Here is a 19,964-nt window from a genome sequence, read left to right on the forward strand (position 1 = left end):
GCAGTTATCTTCCTTTTCCCTGGATAATGAAGGCTATTGTTCTGGACTTTGAAAGTTCATTTCAGCTTCATAGAAGATCAAGTATATAGAAAAAGAAGTCAAGAATCCTAGATCATCACAACATAGAAAGAGGCCCTACAGCCCATCTAGTCTGTGCTAGCCTATTTTTCTGCCTGGTCACATCTACCTGCACCTAAACCATAGCCCTCTCATCTACTAATTAATAAATCAATTATGCATTATGTGAAAGAGCTGATTGACCATAACTTCTTCTCAAGCTTGTAGTGTGCTGTGGTATTTCACATGCTGAATGCCACCCATCAAGTGCCTTGAATAATAAGGACATTGTATGCTTTCAATTACTAATTTCACATACTTTATTTATCAATAATTCATATTATTACAAACAAATGAAGTGCACATAGATTTACTCAGTACATTTCTACACTCTGGATGCAGGACTGGATGTGTCTATGGGTGAATTACCCATCTTTTGTTTCAGCACCTTTTTTAAAAAGATTTTTCTTTTAAAAGGTTAGCTTGATTTATTACATGTATGTCAAAACATACAGCAAAATAAATTTGTTTCATTAAATTGAATCAGCAAGGACTGTGACATGTTTGCAATGTCGCCATGCTCCCAGCATCAGCATTGCACACACATAAAGTATTGAAGTATGGGGAAATGTTTTTCCCAGTCTTCACGTTTGTCACCTTCAGAGGCTGTGAACTCTCAGCAGAGTATATCCCAATGCTACCTTCATTGGAAGTCTGACTGAATGAGCACGGCGGGGAGCTTTATCTGACCCATGCTGTAGCTCCTCTGGCAGAGCCTGAGAAACACAGTAAGAGAAGGTTTTGCTCTGTATCTAACCTGCAAATGCAACAGTCCTGCAGGTAATGTGTGGAGATGCCCCTACACCAAACACCCTTGCACAACAGCAGGTGATGAATAAAAGGCAAAGAAGAATTTTAATTCAGGACTGGTTTGCTCTCAGAAGGGATGAAGAAAATAAGAGTTTAGTGCTGCATAATTTTAACTTCCAGCTCTCCTATGTCCAGATTCCACACAACTGTTGTCATGGTTAGGGGAATCCTTCAGGTTCCGGAACTCTCTCTCAAGTTGCTCCAAGGTTTTCCCTTTGGTTTCAGGAATGCAGAAAGCAGTAAATATTATAGCGAATATGGATATCACACAGAAGAAAAAGAAGGGTACAGAGAGTCCAAAGGATTTCTGAAAAAGAGTAGTTTTCAGTTAACTTTCAAAGTTCAAAGTAAATTTATTATCTAAGTCGTATGTCACCAAATGCAACACAGAGATTCATTTTCTTGTGGGCATACTCAGTAAATCCATAATAGAGCACGGTCGCATCAACTTGAGCCTTCAACTAGTGTGCAAAAGACAACAAACTGTGCAAGACAAAACGAAAGAAATAATAATACTAAATAAATAAGCAAAAATATCAAGACAAGAAAAAAGTCTTCAGATGCTGGAAATCCAAGCAACACACAGAAGATGCTGGAGGAGTTCAGCAGGCCAGCCAGCATGTATGGGAAAGAGAACGGTAGATGTTTCGGGCTGAGACCCTTCAGCAGGACTGATTGCCTTGGACTTTCAGGAGGATTTGGTAAGGAGCCACACAGTGGTTCAAACAAAATTCATTAATCCTCTATGATCTAGTTAACAAAAGAGAATTGTAGGGAAAACAGGCTGATTTAGGGTAAAGTGGCTGTGTCTCGAGGGCTAGCACAGTGTTATATGTAATTAAGCCTGGGAAGAACTGTTGACATTTCATTGCATTTGTCCCTCAAATCAATCTGACGAAGCTTTGTTTAATTCCTTCTATTGCAAGATTATTCTTCCTTAAATAGAGAGACTGGATCTTTCCTAAAGTTGTGGGCGAGTTCACCCTGGGCTCTGTATGGCTGCAGTAAAATGTCTTCACTATCATGTGGGACTAGGTGTTCTATGACCAAGTTTGCTGTTATTACAAAGCAGGGTGACAATCTGAGTTTGAGGACAATGCAGTGAGGCTTTAAGGGTATATGGACAGGCTAAGTCAATGGGTAAGGATATGCCAGATGTGATATATTGTGGCAAAATTTTGAAGTGATTTTCTTTAGTAGGGAAAGTAGATATTGTGTTAAATGGTGAAAGGTTGAAAACTGTTGTTCAAAGTTCATGCTCAGATGATCAAAGCACGTGTGCTACCTTCAGATTCATTTTCTTTTAGGCATTTAAAGAAAAATAAAGAAATGTGATAGAATTTATGAACAACTATAAATAACAAGACAGACAAACAACTAATGTGAAAAAGAAGATAGATTGTGCAAATAGTTTTCAAAAGTGATTAAATAACACTGAGTTGTAGAATGCTTGAAAGTGAGTCTCTAGTTTGTGAAGTCAGAGCGATCTCGATGTTCCTGCACAGAAACATATAAAGTCCAAACTGCAGGAACATCCAGCAAATAGGAAGGCAAATGCTATATTGGCCTTTCTTGCAAGAGCATCTGAGAGCCTGCAGTGAAGACACATTACTGCAGTCATTCAGAGCCCTGATGTGACCACTCCTACAACTTCATGGACAGATCCAGTCTCTCTACTAAAGGTAGAATAAACTTGCAACAGAGGGAATGAAACAACAGTTTGCAAAGTTGATTCCAGAGACAAAAACCCATTGAAATGAATAAAGTTCATGCCAGGTTTGCCAGGCAGGCATGTTGAGATAATGCAGTGGTTAGCACAACACTTTACAGTATCAGCGACCCGGGTTCAACTCCCGTCACTGTCTGTAAGGAGTTTGTACGTTCCCCCGTGACCATGTGGGTTTCCTCCGGGTGCTCAGTTTCCTCCAATAGTCCAAAGACCAGCCGGTTGGTAGATTATTTGGTCATTGTAAATTGTGCAGTGATTAAATTGGGGATTTCTGGGCTGCACAGCTCAAAGGGCTGGAAGGACCTTTTCTGCACTGAATCTCAATAAATAAATAAATAAACAAACAAAACCAGGGGTCACACCCTAAGATAAGGGAATGGCCATTTATGACTGGGAAGAGAAGATATTTTCTCATGCAGCAAGTGAGCTGTGCGGGCTGTCACTAATCAAGCTTGGAAGATTTTTGGATATTCAGAGGATCGAGGTACTGTATATGGACATTTTCCTATGGTCAGGAGCCAAAACGTATCCCAGAAACCCATGAAATGCAAGAGAAAGTGAATTCTTCATGGTTACATTAGGACAAACAAACCTTCACTGGCAGGAACCACTTTGTAAGGATGAAAGCTGTGATATAACTGACGATGACACACAGTCCCGACGTCAAACCACGGACTTTAATTGGAAGAATCTCCGACATTAACAGCCAAGTGACTGGTCCCCAGCCCAGGGCATAGCCTATGTACAGGTGAAAAGGAGATAAAAGTCTTTAGTCACAATGAGGCAAATGACAAAGCTGTCTTTTGAATAGGACAGGGAAAAGAAATCAAATAACAACGTGAAAATATTTCTTAGAAACAAGTGAGGAGCCATTAGTGCAATGAAGCCATTTCTGTGGACATTACTCACCCCGAACACCATTTCCTTTTTACTGAATGCTCGCTTTTAACATTGACTCCTCATTTCCTTGTGAGACACTTGCCCTTAACTTATAAATGCAGCTTACCTCTGCTAAATGCAATGCTCTTGGAATTTAACCCTTTATTCTGGTTATAGCAAACACAGCTCATTGTATTAATAATGCTACCCCACTATTCCACCAAGCACTGTCAGGTAAATGCCACTCCGAGAAGCGAGGGATGCAAAAGACAGGAAATGATAGGCTAATGAGCCTGACTTCAGTGGCCAGGAAGATGCTGGAGTCCATCATTAAGGATGAGGTTTCGGGGTGTTTGGAAGCACGTGATAAAATAGGCCAAAGTCAGCATTGTTCCCTTAAGGGGAAATCTTGCCTGACAAATCTGTTGGAATTCTTTGAAGAAACAACAAGTAAGATAGTTGCTTACTTGGATTTTCAGAAGGCCTTTGAGAAGGTGCTGCACTTGAGGCTGCCTGAAACTATTACAGGAAGGATACTAGCATAGACAGAAGAATGGCTGACTAGCGTAGGCATAGAACGGAAATGAAGGCTGCCTAGTGACTAGTGAGTTTCTGCAGGGGTCGGTGTTGTGTCCGCTACTTCTCAACTTACATGTTAATGATCTGGATGCCAGAATTGAAGTCTCTGTGGACAAGTTTGAGGACGATACAAAGATAGGTGGAGCGTCAGGTAGTGTTGAGGAAGCTGGGAGTCCACAGAAGGATTTCAACAGAGTGGGTGAAAGGGCAAAGAAGTGGCAGATGGAATACAGTGTAGGGAGGTGGATGGTCATGCACTTTGGTAGAAGAAATAAAGGTGTAGACTATTATCCAAATGGGGAATGAATTAAAAATCGCAGCTGCAAAGGACTAGTGAGTCCTTGTGCAGGACTCTCTAAAGGTTAAAGGAAGACAAATGCAATGTTAGCATTCATTTCGAGAGGACGAGAATATAAAAGAAAGGATATAATGCTGAGGATTTATAAGGCACTGGTTAGACATTGGGGTATTGTGATTGGCTTTGCACAGCCTATCTAAGAAAGAATGTGCGAGCATTGAAGAAAGTCTGGTCCAGAGGAGGTTTACGGGAATAGTCCCAAGAATGAAAGGATTAATGTATGAAGAGCGTTTGATGGCTCTGGATCTGTACTTGCTGAGGTTTAGAAGAATGAGGGGTGAGGATCTCACTGAAGCTTACTGCATATTGAAAGGCCGAGATAGAGTGGATATGGAGAGGATATTTCCAGTTGTGGGAGATTCTAGGACCAGAGAGCACAGGCTCAGAGCAGGAGGACCCCTTTGAGAACAGAGAAGAGGAAGAACTTTTTTAGCTAGAGGGTGGCGAATCTCTGGAATTCATTGCCACAGGCAGCTGTGGAGGTCAAATCCGTGGGAATATTTTACGCAGAGATTGGTAGGTTCTTGATTAGTATGGGCATCCGAGGTTATGGGGAGAAGGCAGGAGAATGGGTTGAAAGAAAAAAAATAACCTGATCAAATAGCAATGCAGACCCGATGTGACAAATGGTCTCATTCTGCTTCTATACCTCAGAGTCTTATGGTAGGTACAACATAACTTCCTTTACAGACCCCTAAATAAAACACTTGCAGTCTGACTTACCAAATATGTAAACCATGATGCTGATGAGAGGTATGAGGGTTAACCACTTTTCTGTGCTGGTCTGAAAGAGATGCTCGACAGTTAAGTGGCCACTCTCCATAGTGCTAATGTTGGTTACATTACTTCTTACATCATTTACTTTGACGTAGACTCCAAAAGTCAGTGTTGACATAAACATAATTATACCTGGTGCGGGAAGGAGAAGGAAAAAGATGAGAGTCCTTGCAGTTTACAGTGATTCAAGACCTGTTGAACAATAGCACCCAGATTGAAAAGTACAGCAATATAACAGAATGTTTAATTGGTATAGAAAGCCATTTAGCACAACACAAGCTCAAATCCCACTCTGAAAAGTTGAAATTACATTGAACTTTCAGGAAAAGAAAACCAAAGCTAATGGATTATCATAAAAACACACAAGATTCACTTGTGTATCTCCATCATGTGGTTCATAACCATTTGTGTGTCCAGTCCCTGCCAGCACTGTTGATTCAGCTGACCTTTGGCGTGATCTAGAGCTATTGAAATAATACCATACTATCAATAACCCAACACCTTAGGAACTGGGCAATAAATGCCATCTTTGCCAGGAAAACCTGGTTTTCCAGTTTCAATTACCTCACCCCAGTTCTGAAGCCACCAGCTCTACTATTCTCTGGCAACTTTGGTCCAAGACCCATTTGTATTTTATAGGACCACAGGACTCACACCTAAGCCAGTCTTCACAGACATTCTTATTGGTGGAATATGAGCAAATTTGCTTCTTTCCACTACAAAAAAGAAATCCTTTCTAAACCCTAGCAAATCAACACAGACCAATGATGGAACTGCTTCTCCTTCTGTGTTATCATTGCCACTGCATCTGTTCATGTACCATATGAGAAGCCAAAGCAATTTCACTTTGCAACTTTAAAGCTTTTTTTCTATTGTACCTGACACAAAGAGAAGTTTCCGTCTTCCGGCTTTGTCCATTATCCAGGCGGCAATCGACACAGACACCAAGCGAATGGCACCCACCAGAACGGCATCATAGGAACCTTTCTAACAGAAAATACCTCTGTCAGTATGCAGAACAGGAAGTGGGGGGAAAGAGGGAAAGAGGAGAGAGGTAGAATATATGTAAAAGACATCTTTCCTTTAGCAGAGGGTAAAGATTTAAAGTAAATGGTTGAATTCGTGGAGAAGGGATGAAAGAATGATTATCACCTGGGATGAGGGGCCTGGAGTTCTGCCTAAGAGGCAGAAATTCTCATAACATTTAATTAGTACTTGGATTGTTCCTTAAAGAGCACTAACTGCTGCAAAATGAGATTTCTATGATTCTCTTTAAGTACATTTTAGGTTTTCCTCCCAGTCCTTCCGTCTGACAGCATTCTTACTATTGTCTGGGTAAAGGCGTGTCTTTTGCGTTCTTTGTTTCATTTCTCAACTATGATATTAGAGTGGTTTCCTTCCCCACAAGTGGAAACATTCCATGCCAACATCATCAGTCCCCTATTAGGTCCTGTCTCTCTGTGCATTTTCAAGAGTAATGAGCCTCAGGAAATCAGCTTTTCCTGATGTTTGCAACTTTCGATCCAATTCCTCATTTTTGCTGTTACTTTGACCACTTTTGTCTGCGTCCTATCACAAGCCTTCCCTCTCTTCTTTCTGTAGACAATGGCACAGAAGAGTTGCATCTGGAAGGCAGTAGTCAGGGACAGTGGGAGATGAACAGGTCCTGGGAACAGAGCAAGCTTGGTGTTTCGTTTGTTTGGATGGTGTTGGTGAGCAGAGTTGCTACTTACCAGAATTACAGATGTACTATCAAAGATGAGCTGCATGTTGATCAGTATGGGAGTGATTCCACTGAGCTGCTGAAACACCCTCATGGTGATGGTAATCAGCATGGGTTTGTAGACAAAAGTCTGGCGGAGATCGGTACATGACACTTTTTTCACCTGTCAGAGTCAAAGAGCCACAATCTCACATTGGAAGGAAAGGGAAAGAGAAGTACTTTCACAGTATTGGAATGCAGTACAAACTACAGAAAATGACTAGAATGCAAAAATAAAAATGAGATAAACGATTGGATAATCCAATGGAATGGTGTTTTTCCAGGGATAATGACACAGGGCCCCAGCAGTATTCACATACAGCTTCTTAACATGGTTATCTCAGAACCCAAATAACCCTCAAGTTACTCACTTCTCCAAAAATTGGAACTTACATCAGTAACACCTCACTGTGGTGCAGTAATACCATTCCTGTTCAAAACGGTATACTCCTTCAGAACTGTCCCTCTGACAGTGTGGCACTCCATCAGTACTGTCCCTCTGACCGTGTGACACTCACTCAGCACTGTCACTCTGACAGTGCGACACTCCCTCAGTACTGTCCCTCCGACCATGTGACACTCCCTCAGTACTGTCCCTCTGACAGTGTGACACTCCCTCAGTACTGTCACTCTGACAGTGTGACACTCCCTCAGTACTGTCCCTCTGACAGTGACACTCCCTCAGTACTGTCCCTCCGACCGTGTGACACTCCCTCAGTACTGTCCCTCTGACTGTGTGACACTCCCTCAATACTGTCCCTCTGAGAGTGTGACGCTCCCTCAGTACGATCCCTCTGACAGTGTGACACTCCCTCAGTACTGACCCTCTGACACTGTGACACTCCCTCAGTCCTGCTCACTGATGCCAGCTTTGATTGTGAACCTTTGATGTGGGACCTACTTTCTGTCTCTTGACATGGATTGGTGCAGGCGTGACCTGTACAAAAAGGACGGGTTACACTTGAATCCTAGGGGGACCAACATCCTGGCAGGGAGATTAGTGAGGGCTACTGAGGTGACTTTAAACTAGAATGGTTGGGGGGTGGGAATCAAATTAAAGAGGCTAGGCAAGAGGAGGTTAGTTCACAACAGGGGGATGGGAACCAGTGCAGAGAGACAGAGGGGTGTAAAGTGAGGGTAGAAGCAACAAGTACTAAGGAGAAAAGTAAAAGTGGCAGGCCGACAAATCCAAGGCAAGCATTAAAAAGGGCCACTTTTCAACATAATTGTATAAGGGCTAAGAGAGTTGTAAAAGAGCGCCTGAAGGCTTTGTGTGTCAATGCAAGGAGCATTCGTAACAAGGTGGATGAATTGAAAGTGCAGATTGTTATTAATGATTATGATATAGTTGGGATCACAGAGACATGGCTCCAGGGTGACCAAGGATGGGAACTCAACGTTCAGGGATATTCAATATTCAGGAGGGATAGACATGAAAGAAAATGAGGTGGGGTGGTGTTGCTGGTTAAAGATAAGATTAACACAATAGAAAGGAAGGACATAAGCCTGGAAGATATGGAATCGATATGGGTAGAGCTGCGTAACACTAAGGGGCAGAAAACGCTGGTGGGAGTTGTGTACAGGCCACCTAACAGTAGTAGTGAAGTCGGAGATGGTATTAAACAGGAAATTAGAAATGTGTGCAATAAAGGAACAGCAGTTATAATGGGTGACTTCAATCTACATGTAGATTGGGTGAACCAAATTGGTAAAGGTACTGAGGAAGAGGATTTCTTGGAATGTATGCGGGATGGTTTTTTGAACCAACATGTCGAGGAACCGACTAGAGAGCAGGCTATTCTAGACTGGGTTTTGAGCAATGTGGAAGGGTTAATTAGCAATCTTGTCGTGAGAGGCCCCTTGGGTAAGAGTGACCATAATATGGTGGAATTCTTCATTAAGATGGAGAGTGACATAGTTAATTCAGAAACAAAGGTTCTGAACTTAAAGAGGGGTAACTTTGAAGGTATGAGACGTGAATTAGCTAAGATAGACTGGCAAATGACACTTAAAGGATTGACGGTGGATATGCAATGGCAAGCATTTAAAGATAGCATGGATAAACTACAACAATTGTTCATCCCAGTTTGGCAAAAGAATAAATCAAGGAAGGTAGTGCACCCGTGGCTGACAAGAGAAATTAGGGATAGTATCAATTCCAAAGAAGAAGCATACAAATTAGCCAGAAAAAGTGGCTCACCTGAGGACTGGGAGAAATTCAGAGTTCAGCAGAGGAGGACAAAGGGCTTAATTAGGAAGGGGAAAAAAGATTATGAGAGAAAACTGGCAGGAAACATAAAAGCTGACTGTAAAAGTTTTTATAGATATGTAAAAAGGAAAAGACTGGTAAAGACAAATGTAGGTCCCCTACAGACAGAAACAGGTGAATTGATTATGGGGAGCAAGGACATGGCAGACCAATTGAATAATTACTTTGGTTCTGTCTTCACTAAGGAGGACATAAATAATCTTCCAGAAATAGTAGGGGACAGAGGGTCCAGTGAGATGGAGGAACTGAGCGAAATACATGTTAGTAGGGAAGTGGTGTTAGGTAAATTGAAGGAATAAAGGCAAATAAATCCCCAGGGTCAGATGGTCTGCATCCCAGAGTGCTTAAGGAAGTAGCCCAAGAAATAGTGGGTGCATTAGTGATAATTTTTCAAAACTCATTAGATTCTGGATTAGTTCCTGAGGATTGGAGGGTGGCTAATGTAACCCCACTTTTAAAAAAGGAGGGAGAGAGAAACCGGGGAATTATAGACCGGTTAGCCTAACGTCGGTGGTGGGGAAAATGCTAGAGTCAGTTATCAAAGATGTGATAACAGCACATTTGGAAAGCAGTGAAATCATCAGACAAAGTCAGCATGGGTTTGTGAAAGGAAAATCATGTCTGACGAATCTCATAGAATTTTTTGAGGATGTAACTAGTAGAGTGGATAGGGGAGAACCAGTGGATGTGGTATATTTGGATTTTCAAAAGGCTTTTGACAAGGTCCCACACAGGAGATTAGTGTGCAAACTTAAAGCACATGGTATTGGGGGTAAGGTATTGATGTGGATAGAGAATTGGTTAGCAGACAGGAAGCAAAGAGTGGGAATAAACGGGACCTTTTCAGAATGGCAGGCAGTGACTAGTGGGGTACCGCAAGGCTCAGTGCTGGGACCCCAGTTGTTTACAATATATATTAATGACTTGGATGAGGGAATTAAATGCAGCATCTCCAAGTTTGCGGATGACACGAAGCTGGGCGGCAGTGTTAGCTGTGAGGAGGATGCTAAGAGGATGCAGGGTGACTTGGATAGGTTGGGTGAGTGGGCAAATTCATGGCAGATGCAATTTAATGTGGATAAATGTGAAGTTATCCACTTTGATGGCAAAAATAGGAAAACAGATTATTATCTGAATGGTGACCGATTAGGAAAAGGGGAGGTGCAACGAGACCTGGGTGTCATTATACACCAGTCATTGAAAGTGGGCATGCAGGTACAGCAGGCGGTGAAAAAGGCGAATGATATGCTGGCATTTATAGCGAGAGGATTTGAGTACAGGAGCAGGGAGGTACTACTGCAGTTGTACAAGGCCTTGGTGAGACCACACCTGGAGTATTGTGTGCAGTTTTGGTCCCCTAATCTGAGGAAATACATCCTTGCCATAGAGGGAGTACAAAGAAGGTTAACCAGATCGATTCCTGGGATGGCGGGACTTTCATATGAAGAAAGACTGGATGAACTAGGCTTGTACTCGTTGGAATTTAGAAGATTGAGGGGGGATCTGATTGAAACGTATAAAATCCTAAAGGGATTGGACAGGCTAGATGCAGGAAGATTGTTCCCGATGTTGGGGAAGTCCAGAAGGAGGGGTCACAGTTTGATGATTAAGGGGAAGCCTTTTAGGACCAAGATGAGGAAAAACTTCTTCACACAGAGAGTGGTGAATCTGTGGAATTCTCTGCCACAGGAAACAGTTGAGGTCAGTTCATTGGCTATATTTAAGAGGGAGTTAGATATGGCCCGTGGCTAAAGGGATCAGGGGGTATGGAGGGAAGGCTGGTGCAGGGTTCTGAGTTGGATGATCAGCCATGATCATACTGAATGGCGGTGCAGGCTCGAAGGGCCGAATGGCCTACTCCTGCGCCTATTTTCTATGTTTCTATGTTTCTATTTCTCTCCCCATTGAGCCAGCGCTGATACAATTTCTTTGAGATAATTTTTTTTAAAATGTGAGAATAATATACTGATTCTTTTGTGGTTCTCCAAGCAAAAAAAAATTCTTATTGTAGAATCGATGCCTATCAGCCGAGGAGGTCTCATTCCATCCACACGATTCAAGCTTCCTTGTGATTTGTCAGTGGTCCCTGCTGTGAGAATAAACTCTCCTCATTGACAGTTGTGCTCACAGATCAGCCAGCAACTCATTGAGTGCCGGAGGCTAATTGCCTGAACCATGTTTCTACATTCCGGTGTGAGCTTGGAATTCTTTGTGATGGGAATGAATGGGAAGTGATCTGGAATGTCTTCATTTTACTGAGTGAGTAACTGTTGGGATAAAGCGACTGCTGATCCCGATGGGAATGGGAAGGGATCTGGAATGTCTTCATTTTACTGAGTGAGTGACTGTTGGGATAAAACGACTGCTGATCCCGATGGTGTCCCTGCTTCTGCTGGCAAGACAGAAAGACTTTCCACTTACGTTCCCAACCAGAGCCTCCTGAATCTCCCTGTACTCCAGCAAGTAGTTAAAATCCGACCCCCGGAGCCACATGAGTGCTTGAACAGCTTCATGGTCGCGGTCTTTGGAGACTAAATAGCGAGGGGATTCCGGCATGAAGCACAAAATAATGACCAATACTGCTGGTATAATTGTCCCAACCGCGGCCAGCCAACGCCAGGATAGGACCAGATCTGGAAAAGAATCAAAGGACTCCTGTCAGTGTACTTCTTCCCAAAGAAATCGCACATAAAGAAGAATACTTCCATTCCATTATAATTTCAATTCTTTCCCATCTATTCCCATTGGGGCCAAGCCTTTCCCACCCTCTTCCAATGCCCATAATCCCAGTGGGAGACAGGAACAGGAATTGGCTGATTATACCTCGTGCTGTTTCTGGCATTCATTAAAATCTGTGACATAACTTCATATTCCGCCCCCCCCCCCATCATTTCATATAAAAATTAATCCATCTTGGAGTTATCATCAACATTCAGAAGAGAGCAAAGATTCCCAAGTTTTTTTGTTCTGTTCCACTTCAAAGATTTCTTTCCTTCTGCCCCCTTTTCAACCCATTCTCGAATCGTAGACATTGATCTATTGATACGTATCTTAGCATCTCTGTCTAAATTCACAAAGCTCAGCGACGGACACGTCAAAATTGAAAATCATTAGCACCTTTCACATAAAGAGTCTTTCCTAACCAGTTAATTTCCTGTCCTGATTCATAATTTGTCTTGAATCTCATGAACAAAAACCTTAGTTAAGACTATCAATGAGTGAATTTATCAAATGCCCTCTAGAAGTCCCCAGGGATTACTTCCGAAAGATTCTTTCTCTCCCCACTTCAGTCATGTCTTCGGACAATTCAGTGGGTTTTATCAACCAGGAGATATCCCTTCCCTCCCATATTTTAGAATCCCAATTGATTAAGGCCTTCCCATTCATTCCCAATGTACTGAATTCCTCACCCAATGCATAGAGCAGAAGTGATCCACAGACAAGCATAAACTGGGGGGTAGAGCCCAGTCTTCCTCTCAGCTTGACCACTGATATCTCAGAAATGTAGACCTGCAGGAGAGGAAGGGTACGTTTAATAACCTGCTGATCACAGGACTTGGTGGGTGATGTCTGGAACAGATGGTTCCATGAGGGACACACTGAAACTCAACAGAAATAGCTGCACATTAGATTTAACCCCTGTGATTCCGAGTGGCTGACATCAACAAATCTTGGTGTTCCCCTGTGACTGAGAGAATATCTCTTCCTGGGCTGAGATAATGGTCTACACTAGAGAACTGAGTCAACTGTTTGTTGTGATGCATCTAGTGTGGTAGTGTAGTGGGTAGTGCTTGTCACTCTCGCTTTCAGCTTCCACCACTGGCTAGCTGTCTTGCGAAAAGGAGAGTGGAATGTGTAAGTCTTTCTATGCCAGGACATAGCCTTTCCAACAGCAAGCCTCATGGAGTGCCTCCTCGCTGTTGACACACGGAAACTGAACTCCTTTCAGACTCAGGCTGGAATACAGAGGACAGAGAGGAGGTCTGGCCCCTGCACACAGGGCACGCAGGCACCTGACACCCCTGTACCGTGTAGGGCATACAACACCATTGGAGGGATAGTCTTTGCACAAGGCCGCTCTGTCAGAGGGGCAGTACTGAAGGAGTGTCACACTGTCTGAGGGACAGTACTGAGGGAGTGTCACACTGTCAGAGGGACGGTACTGACGGAGTGTCACACTGTCAGAGGGACAGTACTGAGGGAGTGTCACACTGTCAGATGGTCAGTGCTGAGGGTGTTTAATTCCTGCTGCTGTCTGCAAGGAGTTGGTATGTGCTCCCCATGACCATGTCGGTTCATACTGAGTGCTCTGGTTTTCTCCATATTCCATAGAGATACAGGCTGGGATTAGTCAGTTGTGGGCATTCTCTTTTGGCACCAGAAACTGGCTGAATCCTCACTGATTTGGTTACACGAATGATGCATTTCCCACTGAACGATTTGATGTACATGTGACAATTAAAGCTCATCTTGATCTCATCTCCTTCTCACTCTCAGATTTTCCTGTCCCTTTAGCTGTGCACAATCAAAATACAAAGACGAGGAAGTCTGCCCATGTTGGAACTCCAGAGCAACACACACAAAGTGCTGGAGGAGCTCAGCAGGTCAGGCGGCGGCTGGAGAAGATCTACCGATGCTGCCTGGCCTGCTCAGCTCCTCCAGCAAAGTAGAAAGGTTGAATTTGTGTTTTCAGGGACCTGACAGAAAGTTATCCTTTGCTAACTTACCGGGATGGAGCTAGCTGCCATTCCCCCCGCAAATCCAGTCAGTGCACGGCCAACATCAAGCATCCAAATGGTCTGAGCACTGCCCATTAAGGCAAATCCCAAGGCCGACGGAACAGTGGACACCATGATGGTCAGTTTGCGACCCAGTAAGTCATTGAAGAGCATGGCACTGAGACCACCGAATGCGGTCCCCAAGGTGAAGACGGACTGTGAAAAAAAAGTTCACCAGCAGGGTCACAGTATGAAAATCGGAAAAGAAGATTTTGTTTAAAAGACAGATTGTTGAGGTAACTCTTTCACCTTGGCTCAGGGACTGTTATTCTAACACATAACAAAATTTTGACATTTGTTTCTTCTCAGCATACCAATTGGCATCAGTATTTTAGAATGAGATCTTACTAAATCTAAATGGGGAGAAGTTTCAAACATCAGAGGTGCAGAGGGACTTGGGAGTCCTCATGCAAGACTCCCAGAAGGTTAATTTACAGGTTGAGTCTGTGGTAAAGAAGGCAAATGCAATGTTGGCATTTATTTCAAGGGAAATAAAAGATAAAAAGAAGGAGATAATGCTGAGCTTTTATAAGACACTAGTCAGGCTGCACTTGAGTATTGTTAACAGTTTCGAGCCTCATATCTCAGAAAAGATGTGTTGTCATTGAAGAGAGTCCAGAGGAGGTTCACGAGGATGATTCTGGAGATGAAGGGGTTAACATATGAGGAGAGTTTGGCAGCTTTGGGCCTGTACTCACTGGAATTTAGAACAATGTGGTGGGGCGGGTGTGGAATCTCATTGAAACCTACTGAATGTTGAAAAGACTAGATCTGGTGGATATGGAGAGGATGTTTCCTCTGGTGGGACTATCCAGAACTAGAGGGCACAGCCTCAACATTGAGGGTTGACCTTTCAGAACAGAGGCAAGGAGGAATTTTTTTTAGCCAGAGAGTAGTGTATCTGTAGAATGCTCTGCCACAGACTGTGGTGGAGGCCAAGACTGTGTGTATACTTAAGGAGGAAGTTGATTGTTTCCTGATCGGTCAGGGTTTCAAAGATATGGTGAGAAGGCAGGTGTATGGGGTTGAATAGGATCCGGGATCAGCCATGATGGAATTGCAGAGCAGACTCGATGGGCTGAATGGCCTGATTCTGCTCCTATTTCTTATGGTTTACAGTACGGGTGATCCGGGTTCCATTCCTGACGCTGTCTGTAAGGAATTGTACGTTCTCCCACTGACCACATGGGTTTCATCCTAATGCTCTGGCTTCTCCTCACACTTGAAAGATGTACCGGTTGGTAGGTTAATTAGTAACGCTGGCCAGCAATTCCCCCGATCTAACCCTCGCCTGTGATTGGCGGAATTGCTGGCTGGCATTACTCAAAGGGCTGGAAGGGCCTATTCTGCACTGTATTACAACCAATAAATCAATCAATCAATCAATAAATCAAACAATCATGAACTACACAGACTAGATACAGAGTAAAGCTTCTCCTTCAATGTCTCATTAATCATTGGCATGGCAAAGATAACACAGGCTAGATGCAGGTTAGAGTTTCACCTATCCTGTCCCATCAAACATTCCTGAGGCAGATACAGCACAGGTTAGCTGCAGAGTAAAGTCCCCTCTGTGATAATCATCGTAAGCTCCTACCTCAAACAGCGATGCTGATTGGGTATTCATTTTAAGATTCAGGTTTGGAGAATGTTCCAGTTCCGGGACCACAGGGGAAGTGTAGACCATTGCATAACCAAAGCTTACATTTCCCAAGACTGCTGTGAATACGGCCAGGAACATCCGCCTGTTGTTGGCTTTCCTGCAAGGAAAAAGTAGATGAATCTCTCAGCCTGCAGTAAAGCATTGGATCTTCAACCTTCCTATTCCAGTCCAGTGAATCCATCTCCAGGATTCATACCAGCATGTTACCCACCTGTCCTGCGGTTTCCTTAAGCGCTCAGAAGTCAATTGCATGAGCCACTCATTGTAACAGGTATCTTATCTGTCAACACTCTCCAGTAACAGTGCTTCTCCTGCGCCCTGAATTGTAAATGACTATTTTATATCCTTTTCCCCTGGTTTTATACACCCACACTTCCTGTACATGGCCCTCAGTAATCGTTATCTCCTTTTGGATGCTGTTGAGGGGGGTGACCTGACAGAGGGTGACCACAACAATTGGGTCTCTGGCACTGAGCCTGGTTCTGTGGTGCAGAAGACAGAGAAGAAGATGAGGACTTCTTGTACCTGCACTTCCTCTACAGCTATCTGCCAGAACATTGCATCACCTTAAAGATCTCTATTACATAGTTTAGTGGTCATTCGTTGAGGAAGTATTGCCGATCTGCGATCTTTCCCAACCTCTTGATTCCCATAAGAAATCTGTGAGTTATTTTTGCACCTTCTCTAGAACCTCTCAATTCCCTTTTTAATAGCAAGTCTAGAATTCTACTTACGATTTCACAAGCGTGCTCTCCCCGAATATCCAGGAACGATCAAGTTCCCTGCTTTTCATAATCACCTCTCCAGAAATGAACCCAATTGCACAGCTGCATCATTATGACTCTATCACGAGGGAATTGTGTCCCCTTCTCCAAGTACACACAGTTCCCAAGGCACACACAGGCTCCCTAGAGCCCTTACTGAGATGTCACCTCACCATCAGCTACACTGTAGGCCACAACCTCCGGAAAGTTTATTTCTGCCAGTATTCTTCAGTCAGCTCAGACCACCTTATTGCTCAATTTCAGATTCTTATCCGGATAGAGAAATGGGGAAGCACAGCATTTCTGCTGGTTTTTTACTTTATATTTCCTTACAATGTAGTAGACCATAAGGACACAGGACCACAATGACGCCGTCTGACCCTTCAAGTCCGTTTCACCATTCCACCAAGGCTTATTTATTATACCTCTCAACCCCATTCTCCTGTCTTCTCCTTGTAAACTTTGATGACCTTATTAACCAAAAACCTATAAATATACCCAATGACGTGGCCTCCATGGACATCTGTAGCAATGAATTCCACAAATTCACCACACTCTGCTCAAAGAAAAAAAATTCCTCCTCATCTCTGTTCTCAGGTTGTGCCCTCAGGTCCAAGAGCCCACCACAGTAGGAAACATCCTCTCCACGTCCAGTCTACCTAAGCCTTTCAATACTCGATAGGTTTTAATCAGGTCTTCCCTCATTCTTCTAAACTGCAGTGAGTACGGGCCCAGAGCCATCAAATGCTCTTCATACATTATCCCTTTCATTCTGGATCATTCTTGTGAACGTACAGCCATTCAGCCCAGTGACTCTATGACAGCCACTAGAATATTTTCAATAGGTTTCAAAGTTACATTTAATGTCAGAGAAATGTATACAATATACATCCTGAAATTCTTCTTTTTCGCAAACATCCACGAAAACAGAGGAGTGTCCCAAAGAATGAATGACAGTTAAATATTAGAACCCCAAAGCCCCCCCAGCCTCCCTCACACACAAGCAGCAGCAAAGCAACGACCCCCTCCACCAGCAAAAGAGTATCTGCCCCCTCCACTGAGCACTCAAGCATGCAGCAAAGACACAGACTTGCACTACTCGTTCACCCGGTAATTCGACATACCACAGGCACTCTCTGTCCCTAATAAGGGAAAAAGAGGTGTCCCCCTTTCACAGCGAGAGGGAAGACATGACAGAAGCAACTCACTAATTTATGATTTTAAAGTTCTGTTGCATTGCTTTTTCCGAGCTCTGTGTCCAAAGAATTCAGGTCTCTGGGCACACAGCCACTTTCGATCTTCCATGTACTCCCATGACACATTAGGTGCTGCCCGATGGTGATTTGCAGCATTTTCTGGTTATATTTCAGATTTCCAACATCTGCGGTATTTTGCTCTAATGTCTCCTGCAGTCGGGCAAGTACTGAATTTTGTCTGGTGCAGCTTATGTGAAAGTAGACAAGGACATCTTACAACATCAAGATGTAAATTCTTACTCCTTTCCTACTAAATATCCAGTTTTAAAAAATAAACACAACATTTACACAAAGCTTATTTTAACTTCAGCTTTGCTTAATTTCATCTGATTTAGAAAGCTTAATTCCAGCTCTTACCCTGTTTGCTGCTGCTGTTCTCTTTCAACATCACGGAAGGTGTTATACTGTGGAGGAGAGGCTTTCGTGATCAATGCGTTCCTCATGTTGGGATGGAGTGGAGTACCTCTTGGTTCCTCACTGGGCTTTTATTCTGTCGTTTCCTCTACGGGTTTCCTTTTTACCCTGCTTCACCAGTTGTTGAAATGACTCATCTTGGATAGCTGCTACAGAATTTATTCTATTTAATTTTTGTCATGAGATGATCAGGATTTCCATGTTGACGTCAGCCCATGGGAGGAACTTAAACCAGCAAGTAGACCTTGGAAACAATCAGTAGGAGGAAAATGGGTGTATGAGAAAAAGGTCTGGTTTAAGCTGGTGATACTGAAGTTGGGTGACAGCTTACTGGTGGTTCATAGATCAAGAAATACTGGGCTTTGAGTCTGCAAGCTGCACGGCCATTTGCCCCGCTGTCTGATAAACTGAGACAGGGTGATTTGATAGTTTTTGTGCGAGTGTTGTTTGCAAGTTTTTGTTTCTTTTTCTTTTCGTGCAGGGGGAGATTGATGTCTTTCTTTCAACTACTTCTATGGTTTTGCGTATTTTATGGCTATCTGGAGAAGACAAATCTCAAAGTTGTAATTTGCATACATACTTCAATAATGAAATGAACCTTTGAACCTTTGATCCTTTATACAGTCTTGCGGTCTGATGCCTTGCAATCCCCGTACCACACAGTGATGACCCAGACAGCCCCCATACCACATAATGATGACCCAGACAGTCCCCATACCACACAATGATGACCCAGACAGCCCCCGTACCACACAATGATGACCCAGACAGCCCCCGTACCACATAATGATGACCCAGACAGCCCCCATACCACATAATGATGACCCAGACAGTCCCCATACCACACAATGATGACCCAGACAGCCCCCATACCACATAATGATGACCCAGACAGTCCCCATACCACACAATGATGACCCAGACAGCCCCCGTACCACATAATGATGACCCAGACAGTCCCCATACCACACAATGATGACCCAGACAGTCCCCATACCACACAGTGATGACCCAGACAGCCCCCATACCACACAATGATGACCCAAACAGCCTCCGTACCACATAATGATGACCCAGTCAGTCCCCATACCACACAATGATGACCCAGACAGCCCCCATACCACACAATGATGACCCAGACAGCCCCCGTACCACACAATGATGACCCAGACAGCCCCCATACCACACAATGATGACCCAGACAGCCCCCACACCACACAATGATGACCCAGACAGCCCCCATACCATACAGTGATGACCCAGACAGCTCCCATACCACACAATGATGACCCAGACAGTCCCCGTACCATACAATGATGACCCAGACAGCCCCCGTACCACATAATGATGACCCAGACAGTCCCCATACCACACAGTGATGACCCAGACAGCCCCCACACCACACAATGATGACCCAGACAGCCCCCATACCATACAGTGATGACCCAGACAGCTCCCATACCACACAATGATGACCCAGACAGTCCCCGTACCATACAATGATGACCCAGACAGCCCCCGTACCACACAATGATGACCCAGACAGCCCCCGTACCACACAATCATGACCCAGACAGTCCCCGTACCACACAATGATGACCCAGACCGCCCCCATACCACACAATGATGACCCAGACAGCCCTCACACCACACAATGATGACCCAGACAGTCCCCGTACCACATAATGATGACCCAGACAGCCTCCGTACCACACAATGATGACCCAGACAGTCCCCATACCATACAGTGATGACCCAGACAGCTCCCATACCACACAATGATGACCCAGACAGCCCCCATACCATACA

The 19,964-nt window shown here is 43.8% G+C and overlaps 1 protein-coding gene across 2 annotated transcripts; it reads right to left on the reverse strand.

Annotated features, from left to right (window-relative positions):
* Positions 1-363: 363 nt before the first annotated feature.
* slc2a6 (solute carrier family 2 member 6) lies at positions 364-18,272 on the reverse strand. 2 transcript variants are annotated; one of them, XM_072240447.1, is made up of 10 exons: positions 18,099-18,272; positions 15,656-15,818; positions 14,008-14,214; positions 12,691-12,790; positions 11,702-11,913; positions 6,983-7,135; positions 6,128-6,236; positions 5,196-5,381; positions 3,249-3,394; positions 364-1,234 (listed from the first exon to the last, which is right to left on the reverse strand). In XM_072240447.1, the coding sequence occupies exons 1-10, from the start codon at positions 18,182-18,184 to the stop codon at positions 1,037-1,039; spliced, it is 1,560 nt and encodes a 519-aa protein (XP_072096548.1). In that variant the 5' UTR covers positions 18,185-18,272; the 3' UTR covers positions 364-1,036. The 2 variants fall into 2 exon arrangements, with proteins under 2 accessions (XP_072096548.1, XP_072096549.1); XM_072240448.1 differs by lacking the exon at positions 18,099-18,272 and adding an exon at positions 15,933-16,896.
* Between the last annotated feature and the right edge of the window lie 1,692 nt (positions 18,273-19,964).

The sequence above is a fragment of the Mobula birostris genome, chromosome 22 (assembly GCF_030028105.1).
Source record: "Mobula birostris isolate sMobBir1 chromosome 22, sMobBir1.hap1, whole genome shotgun sequence".
NCBI classification, from domain to species: Eukaryota; Metazoa; Chordata; class Chondrichthyes; order Myliobatiformes; family Myliobatidae; genus Mobula; species Mobula birostris.